The sequence below is a fragment of the Larus michahellis genome, chromosome 8 (genome assembly GCF_964199755.1).
Source record: "Larus michahellis chromosome 8, bLarMic1.1, whole genome shotgun sequence".
NCBI lineage: Eukaryota > Metazoa > Chordata > Aves > Charadriiformes > Laridae > Larus > Larus michahellis.
This window is the reverse complement of record NC_133903.1, coordinates 19,118,344-19,138,427: the sequence shown is the minus strand read 5'-3', so window position 1 is coordinate 19,138,427 and position 20,084 is coordinate 19,118,344. Positions and strand designations below refer to the sequence as shown.

The 20,084-nt window shown below is 49.2% G+C and overlaps 1 protein-coding gene and 1 long non-coding RNA gene across 2 annotated transcripts; one reads left to right on the top strand and one right to left on the bottom strand.

Annotated features, from left to right (window-relative positions):
* The first annotated feature begins 1,204 nt into the window (after positions 1-1,204).
* Positions 1,205-13,308, top strand: ATP6V0C (ATPase H+ transporting V0 subunit c). The gene is made up of 3 exons (XM_074596956.1): positions 1,205-1,626; positions 11,018-11,201; positions 12,477-13,308. The coding sequence occupies exons 1-3, from the start codon at positions 1,551-1,553 to the stop codon at positions 12,679-12,681; spliced, it is 465 nt and encodes a 154-aa protein (XP_074453057.1). The 5' UTR covers positions 1,205-1,550; the 3' UTR covers positions 12,682-13,308.
* Positions 13,309-14,275: 967 nt separating this feature from the next.
* On the bottom strand, positions 14,276-18,588 carry LOC141747151 (uncharacterized). The gene is made up of 2 exons (XR_012588618.1): positions 18,501-18,588; positions 14,276-17,600 (listed from the first exon to the last, which is right to left on the bottom strand). It is a non-coding gene; the product is annotated as an uncharacterized LOC141747151 (long non-coding RNA).
* Between the last annotated feature and the right edge of the window lie 1,496 nt (positions 18,589-20,084).

Sequence of the window (20,084 nt, the reverse complement as noted above, 5' to 3'; positions counted from 1 at the left end):
AGGTTTTAAATCCCGCTCTTACCTTCCCTGTGAGCTTTGACAAGGCTGAGGCGTCCAGAAAAGTGGCAACAATGGGAAAAGGCAGGTGACCCTCAATTAATTAAGAGATCTGGTATTTCAGGGCATCAGAAGGATTTGTGGCAGCAGCAAGAGCAAGCACAGACAACTACTAACGAACACCCCAAACCCAGAACTAACGTGGGTTTTTTTTCTAGGGAGCCCTGGGCGGCTCTGGGCAGCAGCCACCCTGTCAGGACGGGCTGTGGGAGCATCTCTCGGGGACGTTTCGGGATGGGGTTAGTGTGGGGGGGGCGGTTGCCTGGGGCGGGAGGTGGGTGGCAGTGCCCGTGGTGGGGTGACACCGTGGTTCACACCCAGCCCAGCCGTGCCCTCCAGCCCCCGGGGAGCCACCGGCGCGGGACGGGAGACGGGACGGGGCGAGGAACGGGGCGAGGAACGGGGCAGATGGGGAACGGCAGCAGGACGCGGCCGGGACCGGAGCCCGGGAGGAGGTGGAGTTCGGGGAGGTGCAGACCCCCAGAGGGGACCCCGGGCCAGCAGGGCCCCACGGGCACAGCTGCGTCCCCCGTGGGGAGCCCACGGCAGGTGGGCACAGTGCGGGGGACAGGGCCCGGCGCGGGGATGGGGCACACGGGCACAACGGGGCAGGGCGCGGGGGATATGGCACACGGCGCACGCCACGGGGGACATGGCAGCGGGTCGCGGGGGATGAGGGGAGACGGACACGGGACAGGGGACACGGGACAGGGGACACGGCACATGGGATGCGCCTTGGGGGACACGGCGGCGGGGACGCGGCGGCCGCGCCCGCGGACAGAGGGAGGGGGCGGTGTCCCGGGGCCGGGCCTGAGCGGGGCCGGGCGCGGACACGCCCCTTATGCTAATGAGCGCTGAATCACGCTCAGCGGGACTCGGCGCCGGGCCGGACTGAACCATCCGGGCGGAGGGGGGGGGGGGGGGGGCGCGGAGGGGGGGGGGGGCGCGGAGGGCGGCGGAAGGCTGCGGCGGAGGCCGCGGCGGCCGAGCGCCCCATTCGCCACACGGGGCGCGGCGGGAGGAGCGGGGTCCTCTCGTCCCCGGGGGCGAGTCCCACCGCGGGAGGGGGGAACCGGGCGGAGGAGGGAGTGGGCGGCGGGCGGGCTCCCCCCAGCAGCGTGCGCGTGGCGGCGGCCGGGGGCGGGGCGGGGCGGGAGGGGGCGGCGGTCACGTGACGGGCGGGCCGCCGCCATTTTGTCCTGCGGAGGCAGTATTTAGGGCGCAGCGCCCGGGCCGCCGCGCACTCCCGCCGGGACGGAGCTCTGCGCCGCCATCCTCCCGTTCCCGCCCGGCCCCTTCCCTCCCTCCCGCAGTCGGCCTCCGCCCCGTCTCCCTCCTTCCCTCCCCGCCCGCGCCTTCCTCGCCTCCGCCATTTTGTGGCCGAGCGCTGCCTACCGAGGACCGGCGCCGCGGCGGAGCCTCCCGCCTCCCTCCCCCGCCCTCTCGCGCTCCCGCTCCCAGCGGCGCCTCGCCCCGGCCCGGGCCGCGCAGCCATGTCCTCCAGCGCCAGCCCCGAGTACGCCTCCTTCTTCGCCGTGATGGGCGCCTCGGCCGCCATGGTCTTCAGCGGTGAGCACCCGGGGGTGTCGGGGCCTGGAGCCGACGGGGAGGCGGGGGGAGCGCGGTCTGGCTCGCCGCCGCAGCACCGGCAGGAGGTGGGGGCACCCCTTTCCCCATCCTCTCCCTCCCTTGGTGGGGCGCGATCCCCGGTGGTGGGCCCGCCGCCAGGTGGGACCGGGCGTCCTCCCGGACTGGCCGTGGGGGCGGCCCGCCCCCTCCCCCAGTTCCATCCGGGCTACCGGGGCGCGGCGGAGGGGGGGGTCTGCGCGAGTGACGTCACCGCGGCGCGTGCCGCCGCCGGCGGAGCCCCCGCTGCCACGTGACTGCGGCGGCGCCGCCGCCCGGCCCCCCCCGCCCCTTCCCTCGGGGGCGGACCCCGGTCAGCTGCGTGCGGGCCTGTCGGTACCGACGGGCTCCCGGCAGCCCGGCGTGGCGGTGTTCCCCGCCGACCGGGGTGCGGGGGCGGCCGCGCCTCCCTCGGGGCTCGGCGGTGCCGGTGGCAGCTCAGCCCCGGGGCTGCGGGCAGCCCTTCTCCCGCTCAGAACGGACGAAGTCGCTGCTTAAGACGTTCCTCGGATAACACAAAAGCGGTTTTTAATGGGATTGAAACCTAAATGTGTGAGTGGTGTAGGAGTGGAGTCGGCTTGCGAGGCGTTCATGGCATTAAAAGCCAGCAGGCTCCTGACCTTCCTTTTAAAACGGGAGATGTGGGATATACTGGAAACGGGAAGCTCTTGGCTAGTGGCCATCTGTCTGCACTGGGGTTCAGTGCGGAGTAAACTGGGTCATGCTGCGGTATCGCTCTCCCTACAGGCAAACGCCTGTGTAGAGGCCCATAAATACTGTTTTGCACTAGAATGACCATCATACCATGCCTTGTCTTTCGGAGCCTGAGTAGACTTTCTGCAGAAAACGACTGTTGTTCCTGACCAGTGTTGGCAGTTTCCTGCTAGGCACAGACCTGCTGTTCTCCTTGGGATGTAACACAGGGAAGGTTTCAGCTAGGTTTTTTCCAAATGCAAGTGTTACCAGTAATTAGGAATACAAGAATTAGCAATTGGTTCTGGTTTTCTCTTCTGAAGACCTAGCCAGTGTCTCCACATGCATGAGGATAATGATGTGTCTTCATCTGCCACCTAATTTGGCTCCCAGTTGAGGAATCAAACCATTTGGGTATTGAATTGGCTGTAGCTCGAGTTGCGTATAGCTGTTCGTGTGCTTGGAGGCTTGTTATGTTAAAGTAGCCTCTGAGATGGGAGCTAGGTCTGCAAGGCAAACTTCTGGAAGCTGCTCTTGATCGATTAGTGTGGTAGATTAAACTGTGTAAATAGACAGTGGATTAAATCTAGTGTTTGAAAAGAAGCTGTCTAGCCATGCTGGTGTTGGCACCGTGGACTGCTTTCACACCAACCATGTTCATAGCCTACTCTTTGCAAAAAAAAAAAAGCCTGAGTGGCTGTTCTTAGTCTTGCTTAGTATTTACCCAGTGGTGGGATGCAGATGTCCTCTGCTGAGAGCAATCAGTGAGTGGTCTGCCACCTTGGAGTTAAAATAGTGTACTCACACTTGACTTGTAAGGACTTTGTGAGAACAGAATGGCTGGAATGCTGTAGGAGCCAATGTTGGAACTGCTGTCCTACCTACCTCTTGGCTAATGAAGAAAATGGAAGAATAGAGTAAGAGCTAGGTCTTGTTGGGAGAAACAGTCAGCAGATCACTGCCTTTTGCAAAATAGCAGAGCTTTCTTCCTGAGCAAGGAGTCACTGGATTCTTCTTGCAAAATTGAACTTGGAAGCAAAAGCCCACGGTTGTATGGCCTTTTAGGCACTGGTTTTGTGATACTCAAGCTTCCTTCAGTGGAAACATCAGTGAGGGATGCAACCTTGAGTCAGTGTTTCAATAGTTTAATAGAATTCAGAGTACTGCTTGGCATGTCTAAAGTAGAGGGTGAAGCATTTGTTAGATAGCGTGGTGCTGTAGGAGGCAAGTTAAGCAGAAGGTTTGAGTTGGGTGATTCAGAGTGCTTAAGCTACATTGATGAAGGCTTGGTGACTGTCATGTTGCTGCTGGTACAAGACTGGTCCTTGGTGCAGAGTCTGTGTCGGGTGGTCTGAATACCAGCAGGTCTGAGCCATGAAGTTGGTCTCTTGCTGGGGCCTAAGTGCATTGGACTGGTTCAGTCACTGGAACAACAGGTTATAGTTACTGCTGAAGCAAAATTATTTTAGTTGTGAACATCCCTGAACTGCTTGTTTAATGAAGCAACTTGGATTTTCAAGCTGATACGGCAGAGGTGTCAATATGTAAGATAAACTGAAACTTGCAGTGTCATGTAGCTTTCCTAATAGGGATGTTACACTACAGCATGTTCTGATGTTAATTGAATGTTAGTTTTTAAAAAAAAACAAACACCCAGAGTCAGAAGTAAGGAGCTAAATATGTCTGGAAAAGTATGTAAAACTATCTAAAATGGTCCTAGATCAGTGTGTGTTAGTGCAGTGATCATGTCTGACTCATGCGCTATCTAAAGATCATTCTTGTGGAGCTTGTAGTTCTGAGACCTGTTTCTAGTAAACATGTTCAGGTTCTATACTGTCCAGGCTAGTTTGATGTGAAAACAAGCGACTTTATGCAGTGCTGTTTCGTGTTTGAACATTAACTGCTGATGGTAAATAGATAGCAGAACTTGTTCTAGTCAGCTAGTACTGATGGCAGCTAGGAAGACTGAAGCAGGCTGCTGTGACCTTGGCTATCTTCGAGCCTGCCTGTTCCTTTGCTGATTACAGCTTGTTCTGGTAGCTGAAGTTCCTTTATTTCTGATGTGTAAAACATGTGGCTGGCTCAGTGTCAGGTGCTGTTGAGTGATCAAAATTATTGAGGCTTTTCCATGTGACTTCTCAATGCCAAAATGGAAAAGCGTGGTATTGGGCAAAGCTGTCTGATTCCGTACTTGCTGATGCTTGGTATAGAAAAGCGTAATGTCCCAGGCACACCCCACCACGGCCTCCATAATGTGGTAAGGAGTTTTTCTTCAGCCTGCACTCTGCATGGGCATTCAGTACCTTCAGTACTGCTTCGCTATCAAGCATCTGGAAGACTGCTAATGAAGAGAACTCTAGCCAGCAGTGTTAAGGTTAGTTCTGTGTCTGTCTTCTCATTGTTGTGAGCTAATGAAATAGCTCACATATAGCTCACAAATAAAATAATATTATTTTATTTTAAACTGGGGCTGCAGATACCGTAGCAGTTGGTTAGCTGTTAATGGGCCTCTGTGGTGAAATTGCTGGCTCAGAACATCTAGCTTCATGCAGCTGGTAGCCCTGCGCAGTCTGATTCTAGAAGGCATCATGACTATAAACAGCTTGCAGTGTTGAAGGCAAATTACACCAGTGCTTCCTGAAATACTGTCTCTGGAGAGATGGGGAGGTGGTAGAGAGGAGAACTGCTTGCTTCTCAGTAAGGAGCTGTGGACCTCATCCTAAGAGGAGCTTGCAGCGTACTTCAAAGGTGTTGTGGTATGGTAGGAAAACTCTGTGGGTCAAGTGTTTGAGCTACCAGACTGCCTACAGTAGAGAGACTAGCTTAAGCATTCATCCTTAACAGCAGGTAAATTAGTGCCCTTTTAAGACATAAGTGTTTTAAGAAAAGTAAACCAGACAGGCAGTGTTTCTACAGCTCAGATAAATGAAGGGAAGAAATCTCAATAAGGGCATCATTTCCACTCTCTTAGGATCGTCTGAAAACCAGATTAAGCATCAGGATATACCATTGACTCTACAAAACTTGGCTCAAGCAGATATGCTGCTGCTTGTGTGGTGGCTTCCAGGTGTACCTGATGGGACTCCTGTCTCACCCTGAAGTTACTGTAGGCTACAAAGTCTGCAGGTGCTTCCTCTCTTGAGTGAACATCCAGAGCAGCAGTGAAGATGAATGAATGCTGCTTCAGGACCTCCTAGTCCACTCTTTGCCCCTTCCTAAAACTAGCCTCTTCAGTCTGTCCAGAGCCTGACTGATTTCAAGCAGTGGGATTGCAAGCTGAAAAACTCTCCAGCCTGCTCAGGCTGTTTGGTGATGCTTGGAAGAATGGTTTCACAGAAGTGCATGCTTCCACCTGCTTGCTGTCCTCACCAAACAGTAAGGCATAACTTGCTGAACTCGCTTCCTTCAGACTGTGAATCTTGTGAGCATGAGGCTTCATAGTCAGGCTAGTCTGGCCACAGGAGTGTCTGCTGGATGCAGTCAGATGACCTTGGCTTTCCCATGCCTCAGATGAAGCAGCTCAGCTGTGCATGTCTGCTGGTGCGTGGGGTGAGCTGCTGGTAGACTGACTTGCTCAAGAGGGCTCCTGCTAACTGGTATGACACACTGCTATGCCAGTCAGTACCTGGAGTACAGTGGTCCACCCAGGCTGTGAAATGGGTCATCTTTAGGGTTGCAGCGGAGCTTGTATGATGATAAAGATAAATAACAAGTGACTGGACTTTGCTGCTTGCAGAAGAGGAAGCCTGTACTCCGTGGTGTAAAGTGTCAGCCCTACCATATGCAAAAAAGTTGTCTTTGTGTGCTATGTCAGACAATCCAGAATACCAATTGCAGCAGCCCCAGCTGCTGGGACAGTTGACTGGTAAGTCCTTTTTTCTTTGGACTGCTGCTGTTGCAGCAGCTGATAGACTTAAGTTCTCAAATTTACTGAACAAGAGTAAATGGCCTGCTAGCCTTGCAGGTTGTTTTTGATAATCCTGTAAGATGACAGTGCTAGGCTTGTTTGAAATCCCCACACCCTCTCATAACATTAGGGAAGAACAAAAAGCATGCTGTCCCTAATCCTATAACAGGTGACTCACTAAAGATTTTCAAAGTCTGCAGCTTCCTGTAGGGCAGCTTATCTGTTTACCCCTCCAGTTATCACTGGGGGACTGGCTAGAGCCAGTCTTCAGTCAGTGTGACCTGAATTTGCATGGGCTTCAGATACAGTTCCGCTAATGTGGCTGTCTCTTCTGTGGAGATGCAACTGGGCATAGCAACAGGGTTTTTCCAAGGCAGCCATGGAGTATCCATTACTGTAATCCGAGGTAGAGCTGTGTCTGTTAAATGTGGTGGTGTGGGAGGGGACTTAGAATACCAGTGGGAAGAAGCCTGTTCCTTTGAAAGTGCCTGGGTTTCTGGCACGGCAAAGCAAGGACTGTACTTGACCTGGATATCATCTCTAGCAGTTCTCCAGCCATTTAAGAACAACCTGCTCAAGGGTAAACAGGTGTTGAGGTGAGGTGGTGCCTGCTGTCTGGTTCGAGGGAAGCCTATGTATTGCAGAGGGCAGCCCATTTGATAATGGGTTAATTATAAAAGGCTCCAGATGTAAGTACTCACCCAGAATGGTCTTTCAGACTTGCTATGATATGGTATTGTAATTGAAAGCTTGACTTTTATTATTAGTGGATGTCCTAATGCAGGGAAATTCTGCCCATTACTGCTCTGGAAAGCTTCGACACATTGCAGTGTGAAAACCTGCTTTTCCATGGTGGGATGCAGGCGGAATCACTGGCTGTGAATGGACCAAATGCTGCTGGAGGGTGTGTGGTTGGTTCTGAACCTCTGTGTTCTTGGGCTGAGCATGTCTGAATGTATCGCAACTGCTGAAACTGCATCTATGCAAATGGTTTCCTGGTGTGAAGGCTCCTGATAATGTGGTCACTGTCCATAGGTGCGTATCTGTCTGCAGAGCCGTGCAGAACTGAAGCATGGCTTTTGGCAAGAGCCTCTTTCTGTATTGAGGGAGTGTCGCATGAGGTGACTTGCAGCTAACTTGGCTGCGAGATTAATGTTCTTGGTGCATGACCTTGCTCAGCGCTGTAACTATAGCTACAGAAGATTGGTCCTAATACTTGGACTAGCGCTGGATCTAAACCACAGCCTGCTGGAGTACTGACTGTGAATATCAGAGGCAAAGCTCTACTGAAAGTCCTGGCAGTGGCAAGACTACAACTAGTCTTCAGTCTTTATGGAAGCTGTTGCCTATGTGGCAAGTTACTTTCTAGTTCATACTTCATCTTGGAGCTGCACAGCTCACTACTGCTTTTGACTAATAGAAAGTAACAGCCATGACGAGGTGCCAGGCCATATATCCACAGCCCCATGGGAGTGCGTTTTGCCCCCAGGAGCAGTACTAAATCAACTCTGGCTTGTGAGTTCAGGAGTTCCTCTTCAGAAGTATTTCAAAATCAAGTTAACCTTTGAAGCAGGCATACTGGGAGTAGGTGGTCTTGAATGATGTGTAAAGCAACTTCCCTGTATTATAGCACCATTGAACTTAAAAACGGAACAGTTCCTGGTTACAGACCAGAATGGCTTCCTTCTGTGAAAGCTAGGTGTCAAAAGTGCTGCTTCTGTGACTGCCCTTTAAATGTTTTGTTGCTCTTTGTATGCTTTAGAGTTGCAGCTTAATTGGGCTGCATGTTACAGGTGATGGAACTGTATGATCTGAAGCAAATATATGGAGTCTTGGTGTGTAACAGTGGTACAGCTCTTGTTCCATTTTCACTGTCTTCCACGTAGGTCTCTTCAACTCTAGTCACTGAGAAGATTTTTGGAAAACATGTCCTTCAACTCATTGGGGTATTTAAATGTAGCATATGAAGCATGTGTGCTTTAAATATTCACAGCTGCCAAGAGGTACAAGTCCAGATGCGCAGAAGGATTGACCTAAGTGCCAAATAGCCTGTAACTGAATAGTAGTGCTGTGAGATGGCTGTGTCATGGTGGGAAGTGACCATCTGGACTTTAATACTGGGGTATTGTGAAAGGTGCCAGAAGAACTTTGTGGGCTAATGAAGAGCAGTAAGACCAGCTGCCTTGTAGGGTATGGGAGATGCAGCTGCAGGGGACTCCAGTGCAAGCCTGTTGGTGAGGATGCTGAGATGTGCCAAGCTCTGAAGCTGTATTTCTAGCACCCGTGACTGTCCACCAGTGGGAGTGTAATAGATCTTCAGTGCCATCAAAAACTGTCATGTGAAAACTAACTTCCCTGCAGTACAGGTAGACTTTACTTGCTAATGTGTTTAGACCGAGTTCAAGGCATAAGCTCTTCCCTAGAATTGAGATTTAACAACTGGGAATTGACAAGTATGTGCTAGGCTGCCCCTCTCCAAAAGCTTAAGCAGGCTGGCTTTCTGTAAGTGGGATTACAAAATCAGCTTCTGTAATCCACCACTGCATTAATTGCAACACCTTTAAGTAACTTCAGACTTGTAGGAAGTAATGACTGATCTAATTTTAAATAGTGAACTTCCTCGTGAGCCTCTGCATTTCTAGAGAGGTTTATAAAGGATTCCAGACAAGAGAAGTGGCTTCTGCTAAATACTATAGCCAGTCTAGAAGTCTAGATAGCCTGAATATTGATTCCACTTGCTTACTAGTCCTTGGAAGATGCTTCATCCAACAGAAGTTCCTAATACAAGGTAGTGATTTCTTTCTAGGCTTCCTAGGGGCCAGACCCTTAAACAGTACCATCACTGTTATTGCTGGCTGAGTCTGTGCAGTAGTTTCCAGGCTCAGCTTACATTTGCAGGTAAAACCTGTCTTCTGCTCTTGGCTCAGGCTTCCTGCTAAGCTGGATTCTAGTTCTGAATCATGCTGAACAGCCCTTCGCATCTGGCTCGGTGACAGTTCAAGAGCTTTGCTAGTGCAGAACCAATTTGTAGTTGATAATCAGGCTTTCCCTCTATTAAATTGTTGTAACTAAAACTAAACTTCCTTCTGATAGTGAGTCTTGCGTTAGTGCAGCGGTGCCACCTTTATTAATCTTCAATTTCTTAGTGCAAAGCCAGGAGGATTACTGCTCAGTTCTTGACAGCTCAAAGATAAACTTTCTGTAGATGCTGGGTGAGAAGCAGGAAAGCTCATATCCTAAACCCTTTGAATACCAGCAGCTCTTTAGGCAAGGTGCACCATCTCACACTTGGATGTTGGTGTAAAGCAGCTACAGATCTTTGTGGAACAAGCTGCTCTCCCTTGTAGAAACATAAGTTTTTAAGTGGGTGGAGCAAACTCAAATAGTAAGTCTCTGAACAGTACAAAGATTCGAAATCCTCATGGTCTTAATACCTCTGCAGTAGCCTTTTAGAGCGGGCAACAGCATCTTCATGTCAAATAGGACTGTTAGCTTTGAATATCAGCCTAATGGTGTTTGAAAAGGAGACTACCTACCCTTCCACATACCTTGCAGGGCAGCTTCAAGGACTTAGTCCTGGATGGCTGCTGACCTGCATATTGTCTCTTGAGTGGTGGTGAGTGCGATCCAGAGTTAACGAGTTCAGTACTCCAGAGCAAGGTTGGAAGAAAAGGGGTCTTTCTAAGTACTTCAGAATCAAAAAATGAGGTATTTGTGGAAGCTTTTGTGAGACTAATACAAAGTTTTCAAGATAGAAGTGACTTTTTGGGGTAGCGGTTTGGGACTCTTCTCATGTTCTCAGTTGTCGGTGATAAGCCCGTGTTCTGTTTTGAAAACCAAGCTTTGGGTTCCTGTATTGGTTGTCTTATGCTCCAGTGTTGACACAGGTGATCTGTGAACCTCAAGGGTAAGGCTTGAGGTCCTCTATGACTTGCAAGCCATACTCTACTCTGTGGTTCCAGTGGTTGGATTAACAAGTGTTTGGACCTCAGTCCTTCACAGGTGAGGCTATTGACACATGAAGAGGGTGTCCTTTCTCCCAGGAATGAAGTACAGCAATAATATGTGAGGTTTTTTTACTATCTCAGTGTCTTCAGTTACTGAGAACTGCTCAGTACAGAACTACTATCTTCAGTTTCTGATGAAGCTGAAATGGCATGTTTAACCCCAGGCCAAAGCATAGGCGTGCAAGTTTTGTGGAAGAAGAGACCCCATGAAGGTGACTTGTTAAATGTTGGGTGCATCTGAGAACTTGGCCCAAGTGTGTCAAAGTTCAGTGACTGTATGACCTGTCTTTCAGCCGGGTTACATCCTGCTGCAGCAGCAAGATACGCTTTGCTGTGTTTCCTCTGCAGTTCAGCTGAGTAGAGCCTCTGTGAGGGCACAAGCTCTGAAGTAACGAGATTTGGACTTTGGGCTTTGGTTCCTAAACAGAGAATGAATGCCTGGTAGGGAGTGTATCCTGCTGTTAAGCAAGCTTAGAGTGGGTATTCTGCTATCTGTACTGTTTGAACAGCACCTTTTTATTGATGTAGCTTTGGTCTAGGGCTCTGGATAGGTCACTTCCTCATCCCTTAGGGGAATATTCCTGGCTGACAAACCAAGTAGTCAAGTGACCATGTTAGTTTTGCACAGTTCTTCCTTGTGCTGACTCAACTCCTCTAATACTGCAGCCTAGTGAAGGAGATGGTATTTGGGGATGTGTCTTAACACTTTTTTTTTTCCTTCTTCCAGCCTTGGGAGCTGCATATGGAACAGCAAAGAGTGGCACGGGTATTGCAGCCATGTCTGTCATGAGGCCTGAACTCATCATGAAGTCAATCATCCCTGTTGTCATGGCGGGTATTATAGCTATCTATGGCCTCGTAGTGGCAGTCCTCATTGCCAATGCCCTCTCACCTTCTATCACGCTATTCAAGTAAGTTGCTGCATCTGTGAGTTGTGAAGTTTGTCCTGTTGTGATTTTGATGCTCCTGAATGTGGGTGGGATTTGCTCAAGACCCTGTGAGGGGCTGTCAGTGCTAAATGCTCCTAACCCGGGCTTAGCAGTATGGACTGGATTTCAGCTGTCCTACCTGATGCCTTAGCCTCAGTGGCAGTGCAGCCTGATGAGCTTGCTGCATTAGCTGACAGGTCAGACATCCCATGGCTAGAGATAATGCAGTGGTTCTTGGCTTGAAAGAAACCATGTACAGGCAGGACTGGGACAGGAGGCTAAGCTTGCGTCATGGTGCCAAATTCTAGACCTGGAATACACAGGTCTTTCCAAGACTGTCTAATCAGACTGTCTAAATAGTTCTCCTGTTGCCTGGGAGATGCAAGTGAATAATTAATATTGCTTGCTGCTTTATGTGCTGGTAAATCAATCCTCAAGCTATACATCAGGCCTTTATGCCAGCTACAGTCTGAAACTTAATCTACTCTTGGCTTTTGAGAATAGCTGGAACTGGCTTGATTGAGACCTCTCAGAATAAAACAATGCTTCTGAGGTCTAACAGAATAGTCTGTGTTGCTGTACAAGCTATAGCTGATGAGCAGTGTGGTTGGCCATGATCTAAGAAACAGCAGGTACAAGTGCTGCTTTGCAATTATCAGGTGGTCAGATGCTGACAGGGAGTGCTCCTCAGGTACCCCTGCCTGGAAAACCAGACCATTCCTGCCCAGCTCTTGCAGTGCAAGAGACCAAATAATCACCTGGATGTGCTGTGGCTGTATAAGAAGGTTGATAGAGGTGGGAGACAAAAGCAGCTATTAACAGGCTACACAGGATGGGACAGGCAAGTGCTAGCCCATGAGGCTGGAGTAAGCGCAGCTGTGGCAGCATGCAAAGCCTGCAGCTGACTGAAGTGGCTACAGACAAGCTGGGTGGCCATGTGAACTCACAGGGCCAGTAGCTTAGCGAAGTCTATGAGCCCTTTTTGAGTATCAGCTAAAGATCTTGCATAATTGCCTGGGGGTTTTTTTTTAAGTATTGGAGCTAGGAGTCTCAGGAAGCATCTGCTTTGAGATATACTGTGCTTGTGTAGAGTATAGAAGCTCTTCCTGCAGGAAAGAAGTTCCCTTTAAATGTTTAAATGTTAATTTGTATTTTCTTTGGGGAGAGGAAAAAAAAAAAAAGAAAGGCTAGCCTGAAGCTGAAGGGTTGGGTGTCCTGTTACTTGCCACTGAAACTCTTTTCCTCTCTGTCCTACAGGAGCTTTCTTCAGCTAGGTGCTGGCTTGAGTGTGGGCCTCAGTGGTCTGGCTGCTGGCTTTGCCATCGGCATCGTGGGTGATGCAGGTGTACGGGGAACAGCACAGCAGCCCAGGTTATTTGTGGGCATGATCCTGATTTTGATCTTTGCTGAAGTCTTGGGTCTCTACGGCCTCATTGTTGCCCTTATCCTCTCCACAAAGTAAACGTTGCGGTATGATGTAAAGAGATGTAACAAATCCACGTTTAAAAAAAAAAAAGCTCCAGAATGAAAATGGTCTCTCCAATGTGTACAGTTGTCCCAATTTGGTAGTTGATCTCTTGTAAATGCGCAATGTATGTTAGTGACTTGTCTGTCCTGTGTGTACTTCAATATTAAATTGGATGGGCCGCTCCAAGCCTGCTGCATGGCTTGGGGTGGCCTGTGTGCAATTTTCCACCCATTGCTGTTAGTACTTTATGTATAAATATGAACTAGAAATGTAATTTTTTCTCTTCACTGGATGTTTATTTATAAAAGACTTGACATGTTCATACATCTATGGAGCAAGGATTTTCAATTTCCCATGCTATATATATTAATCTTATACATAGGTAGATTACACTGTGGGGTCAATTGTAAGTGCAGAGAATTCCTTGGATGTAACTATGATTCTAAAGATTGCTGTAGTGTCCTGGTATTGGAGTATGAGAATTTTGTGTTTTATTACAGCAATTGTCCGAAACACTCCTGTGTTTCAGTAGTAACCGCGTATGCTCCGGCATCAGAGTTGTGCACCCAGTGTTGGGTTACAAACTTATACCATGTTTCCAAATAAAACTTCCTCACTACATTGCTGTAATGAGTCCTCTGCCTCTGATTTCATGCTTTTGCTGCTCCCTTAGGAAGGGGAGGGGTTCCTTTAGGGGGAGGCAGGTTCTTGAAGTGACCGAGTACCATGTAGGAGTGATGCTGTCATCACTGCTAAACCATTCCCTCTTTCTCCTGGGCAAGTAGTGGTGCTGTTTCCAGCTGCTGCCCGTGGGCAGTGCTTGGGTGAGCAGGAATGCAGGGCTGTTGCCGTGCTGTGCTCACCCTGGTCAAGCAGCAGATCTTTGCTCTGGTACATGGTGAGCAGGGGTGCAGGCTGCAGCAAGTGACAAGGAGTGGGAGCTGCTGAAGAGCCTTTAGGCAGCTTGTCCTTGTGGTGGTTGGAAAGGGCACCGTTAGCAGCAATTGCCTCTAAAGTACCTGAACAGTGGTCTGTCCCATCAACAACATGGGTTTGTTCAAGAACTTGGAGTTTTAACTTGTAAATCAGGAGCTTGTAAACTTGAGCTGAGAAGTTCTGCTTGTACAGCTAGTAAATGCTGTAGCACCCTTCTCTTATCCTGAGGATTTATGAATCTTGCAAAGCAACACTGAAGCTCGCATGGGAAATTTCAAGCCAAAATACTAATATTACACAGATACCTAGTGCTAGTAATGCCCTTGTGAGCAAACAAAGCTGAAGAATCTGGAGAGATCTGTCAGCCTGCTTGGTTATGGAGATGTGGGTGATGTCTTGTATTTCACCCACGTACCTTGTGTATGCCCATGCAATGAACAAGTCTGGTGTAAGTACCATGAAGCGCTGTGGCCAGAGCACAAGGAATTCACTGGAACTGTGTCTGGAGCTTTTGCCTTGGCAGGAGCATTCACCAGCCCAAGCCTGGTGGCACCTCCTGTACCTTCTGGGTAGCTGGTGTCCAAACTGGGGACCATTCAGGAGACTTCAGCTTTGAGGCAGTCATTCTGCTAGGATGGATTTTCACAAAATTTTGTGATGTTTTGATGAAGAGTTGATGATCATCAGTAATTATTAACAAATTAATTGGTTTATTCTGTTTGCTGTAAAGCTGATCTGTCTGCATTTGTTTAATAGACAGGGTTAAGAGAAAATTTACTGGTCTGGATTCTGCTGGTCATTATTTCCTTCAGCAAAAGTCGTAGACTCTAAACTTCTGAATTAGACTTCACCCAGGGGTTGTAAACCTTCATGGAAGCTACAGTGTAACTCTCTCAGCGCTGATTGCAGTGAGTGCCTTCCCAGTACTTCTGTACAGTCTGATAGAGCTTGCAGCTGGGAGGGGGTGAATCACGAATTCAGGCTCTCTGGAAAGCATGCCACGTACATCTTGCAGTTCTGGTGAGAGGAACTGTATTTTGCTTGTGTAGAAGGACAGGAGAAGGTTGGGGGCTGCAAATACGTTTTTAAGATCTGGTTTTACTTTCCTTAAGGGGAACCTTCTCCCTTATTTTTTGACAATTACGAGAGAATAAGAAAGTTGCATTTAAGAGAGAAACTAAATGCTGGTGGTAGCTCTCATCTCTAAAAGAAATAAGCAATTTAAAGGCATCAGTCCATAGGAACCCTTTAAGATCCCACTGTAGCTTCCTGATACCTTGCAGAAGGCAGTTTCCAGGCTCAGGATGGCGATGGATACTTACATAACAAAATACAGGCAAAATCCCATCGATGGCATTTTAGTTCAGGCTTTGGAATATCGAGCCCTTCTTGTTAATATATGCAAGTCAGGAGAACAGAGCAGGAAACAAGAACTGGGGTTTGCATGCACAGGTGGATGATTGCTTTGTGCCAAGTAGCTGCAAACACACCAGGAGTAAAATTAACAGTCTGAGCATGTTGCCTTGGCCAAGCATTTTCTGACAGCAATGCTCTAGATCCTCGATGACTCTCAGGTGAAAACTTGCATTTCAAGTCCTTCACTGATGCTATTGCATCAGCAAATTTCTCAAGTGATTCAGGGCATTAAAATTACGAACCTTTTGGTCCCTTTTCCTCCATTTCCTGACAGCAGCGTGCTAGATGAGAGCACAGTCCCATCTGGCAGGGATTTGCTTTGTATTTTGTTTGGAAGAGGGGAACAGGCAGCCTCAGAGCATGAAATGACAGACTCATAGAGTGCCTGATTAAAAGAGGTGGTGTCTACTGGCACATAAATAGTCCTCTGTAATGTGGCAGATTGCGTGCCTCTGAGTGTGCACTGCAGAGTGAGTCAGCCCTGCAGAGAGAGCGTGGAGCAGGGTGGCTCTGCAGCACAGCAGAGGGTAAATGTCCATTAGCAGTTGGTTCAGGCTAGATAAGGTTAAGGGGTGCCTGCTGCCAGGTGCTGCCTTCGTGGACAACGCCTTCAGAGAGCTTGCTGACCTTTCTCTTTCTTAATTCTTTCATGCCGGCTTTTTTTTTTTTTTTCCAAAGGCTGCAGATTTTTTTTTTTATTTTCTGCTCTGTTGGAGAAGCGTTTTTAAGTAGTAGAATTTTAGCTGTGAATGCTCAGGGATTGTCTTTCCTTGGGAGACCTGGTTTACAGAGAAGTATAGTAACCAGGAAAAGCGAATAAGCTTCGTGGAAATAAAAACCTCATTAAGAGAAACTGATCCCAGAAACTAAGCTGCTGTTTTCAACTATAGGCTAACAGCAGATCTAATGAAAACAACTCTCAGTAAACCTCATTTCCTTCGCAGTCTAACCATGGAGATCTTGATTTTATGGCTTTTTGCTGTTTCCATCCAGCCTTACTGCATAAAACCATCACATCACCATTCCTCAGGTGAGACTTACCCATCTCTGACACACAGGACTTGCCACCTCTGTTCTTAGTGTCTCTCTTTCTGCTCTATAGATATTAACCATCTATTTCTCTTAAATAAACTAAACCCAGAGTAAGTCTTCCCAGTGCCAGTTATCCCAGAGTGGGAATTTTCTGTTTCAGGGTCAAAGGATTGCATCCCAAAAAGCTCCATTTTTGTTCCTATTACTCACTAATGAATGCTGTTTCTTTTCTCTGCAAGCCACGCTTCATTTAGCTCCTGAGACAATCACAGCTTTGCAGCTCATACCACTGAGTTTCTGTCGAGCTAGTTCCTGTATCACAGCACAGAAAAAAAGTCCTCCCCAGCCTTGCCGTGTGGAAGCCTGAAGCTTTCCTAGGGTCCAAACTGCAGGGTCCCACCTGCCTCCCACAAGGTATCTACAGACCACTGAGAGTTCTCACTCACCTGTGAGAGCACTAGCTGGGTAGCAGGAGAGCAGGACGAGGTTCCTGGAGAAGCAGTGGCTCCTGTTTGCCATCTTCCCTTTGCTGAGGGGATGAGGTGCACTCGCCACAGGCTCAAGTCCTGGCACTTCTGGATTTACCACCCTTGGTAAATCCAGATACCAGTGGCTGTTTCAGTCCTGGACCTTTTTTTGGCACTTTGAACTGTCCTGTCCTTGCCACTACATCTGTGCTTTCCTCCTTGGCCTATGCGAGAGGGTAAAGGGGTGACCTCAAGTGGCAGAGAGCAATAACAACCACCTACACCCAATGGCTTTGTCTGCCTAAGGTAGGCTGAGGACAAATCTCAGGAAATCACACATTCCCAAGATTGGTAGCGTGTTTTCAACTCATAGATGTAAACAGCTGCCCTGGCTCTTGTATGCATTAGGACAATTTCTTAGACCTCTTTGTGAGTACACATGAAAAATGAGAAGCCAAGGCTGCATCTCCACAAGCGCTACGTTTGGCAGCCCTCCCTCTGAACACCTAGACCTTCTTCCACACCTGTAGCACGCGCTCCCCTGTTTCTCCCAAGTGTGCCGGTACAACTTCTCATGCTGCCAGGCAGTGAATCTAATTTGGGAATTGAGACAGGTTAAAAATAACTCAACCTGAAGAAAAAAAAAAAATTTGCTAAAGAAAATGCAAGTGAAACTACAGCTTGTGATTCCCTCAGCCTATTACTGGGGCAGTAGAGAGAAAGAACGTGCAATTATTAGAGGAGTGTGCAATTGTTGGTGATGCAAGACGGAGTTAATTTAATACTGAGAAATAAAAGGAGAACATCCAAAGGGATAAGACTTAAGCAGGGGAGATACATGACATAAAGTTGGGCTGGGTGACATACCTACAGCATCCATGAGGCAAATTTCCATACTTTTCATCTCAGCACAGGCTGTTCTGTTCTTCCCAGCAGTGCAGAAGGAGGTCTGGGCTGTTTTCCAGCGTTCTGATTCAGTCGTTCGCTCTGGGGCTTGCTGCCTAGAAAAATGGACCTCTTTGTCGCCGAAGGGTCGGTGAAGCTGTGTCAATGGGGTGGACCCTGTGGAAGGATTTTTTATAGCGGATGTTACTATCTGTAAGCAGTCAGTACTTGCATCTACCTAGAGTCTCTTCCACTGCCAAGAAAAATTACTGTCACAAGTCGGTTAGCTTGTACATTCATATGAAAGTGCCCTGGTTTGGCCACAGGCAGTTTGGGTGCTGTATATGCCTTTTGACATCTGAATTCAATTTAGCAGTTTGGAAGGGTACTTCCTCACAGAGTTATTTGCTCAAATAAGCAGGCATGAGATCCGCTTTTAGGATTCATTTTCCGATCTTCCGGTTTTGGAGTCTCCTTGACTTCACCTGTACTAAAGCCACAAATTATTCCCACCAATATGCTGCTGGGTGCCCCTGACGTGGATAATTTCAGCCACGATGAGGAAAACCTGCCTGAAGGCATTCTTAGCCTGAAATGCCCAAAACAGTGCTGCACGTAGTTTTCCTGGCCTCAACTAGCATCATTCTCAGCTCTCCATTTCGGGGGCCTTTACTGGCATCCTGCTGACAGTAAGAGGCAGCTTGTAGTGTGGACAAGCACTGACATCATGGAATGATAAGTACAGCATAAAACTTCATTAAAATTCAATTCTTGGCCGGACAGGGATGTTACGTTCATGCACAATTACATTCGCCATCATTTATCTTTTCTCGATGTGATTCATCAGCAGGGCTCACATCAGCACCCTGCCTGGACACAGTCCTTGATGAGACACTTGACTCTCTCTGCCATACGGTGGGACACCAAACAGGATAAACACAGGAGTGAGAGTGGTGCAGCCCACAGCAGTCGCCCTGGAGCAAAGTGGAGGGAAAGGAAATGGAAGCATCTGCCAGCACAGCACAGCTTAGACTGCTGGGGATAATGGCTTTAGTTTTAACAAAGCATAGTACTTACCTTTAATGTTTTGGAGATTGGACATTACCCTTCTGGCCACAGGGACTGCAGACATAAGGACCCCTGGTGGCATGGTCTGCTGGAGAGAAAAGGCAGGGGCCTGGCTGTAGGGCACAGAACCAGCTTTCTGTCTTCTCTCCCAGGCTGCTGCTGACTTGTCAAATGACTTTAGGACCCTGCCTACAGCAATGCTGACAACCTAGAAAATAACATTTAAAGTAGTAATGACTTACCTGTCCAGGTTGCAGTTAACTCTTTCCCTGTAGCTGAGACTGAGAAAGGAACAGCAAAGGGGCGTTTCCAGAAACCTTACTATGCATGAGCCAATAAACAGTTCAAATTTAATCTTGTTAGTGAAGTTATTACTGTGCCCAGCCAGATTTCCAAGCAGGTACATACTTTGCAACACTTGGTCTGCCAGCTCTCAGGGGCAAGGGTCAGCTGGTCCTTTGTGACAGGTTCATCCAGTACACCTGGGTCTGCCTGGGATTGCCATTCAAGAAGTGAATAATCATGAGTCAGATTAAGCAAGGCCTGCACCGTTGTTTCCGTGCACAGTGGATGTAGCCCGCTAGCACCTCGTGGTACAGTGTGCGTGAGCAGAGCAGTTCCTCCAGGTAGAATCACTCCTCAGAGAGGATCGAGTCCACTGGGGCCATTCAAGCCAAGGTTACTTATTCACAAAGAAGTCCTTGAGTGATGACGCTCTAGACCACCTGCGCTGAGGAGCTGCAGTTTGGAGTCAGTGGACGCAGTGGTAAAAGATTCTGCCCCAAACGTTTCTCATCAGAGCATAAAGCAAGAGGTGGCAGGAGGCATGTGCAGAACATCTTGGGGAGATAGCTGTGACAAGCAGATGTTGACACCAGCACAGCAGCTCCGCCTCACCTCTCTCCAGTTTCCCTGAGCTCACCAGTGCTGGAGTTTCCCTGGGTACGGTAGGTTCCCTTGGGACACACATCGCTCCCCAGTGGTATCACACCTTTTCAAGAGCGTTTTGTCAGCTTGGCGGTACACACTGCAGCAAAACACCAGCATACACTGCTGCCAGCCCCCTCAGAGGCTCTGACAGGAAAAATTGCTCATTTCTACTTAATACTTAGTGTAATTAAAACAGACACAAAAGGTAAATCCCCTGAGATTACTTGCTGCAAGGACGGAGGGTGGCAGGCCTGGGATCTCACTTGGCAGGCCAAGCAAGACCCCAGGCCTGCAGGGAAGGGATGGCCTGACACCCTCCCTGGCTTCCCACAGCCCCCTCAGACACCATGCCAGTGACAATGCCAGCAGCCTGCGTGGGCCAGCAGAAGAACCCAGGCCCGAGGGGCAGCCAGGGCCGAGGACAGCAGTGGAAGAGAGCTCCTCCACCGCCGGTTCTCCTTCACCACCCGCCCTCAAAGCAAGGCCCTGGCCTGGCCGCTCCCCTCGGCCCGCCTCAAGATGGCGGCGCCCTCCCCATGATGGCGGCTCCGCGGGGGACGGTCACGTGGGGCGGGGCTCAAGGGGAATCCCGGCTCGTCAGCTGAGAGGGGTCACGTGACGGGGAACCAGCGGCGCCGCGGGGTGAGGCCGGCGCTCGCGCTG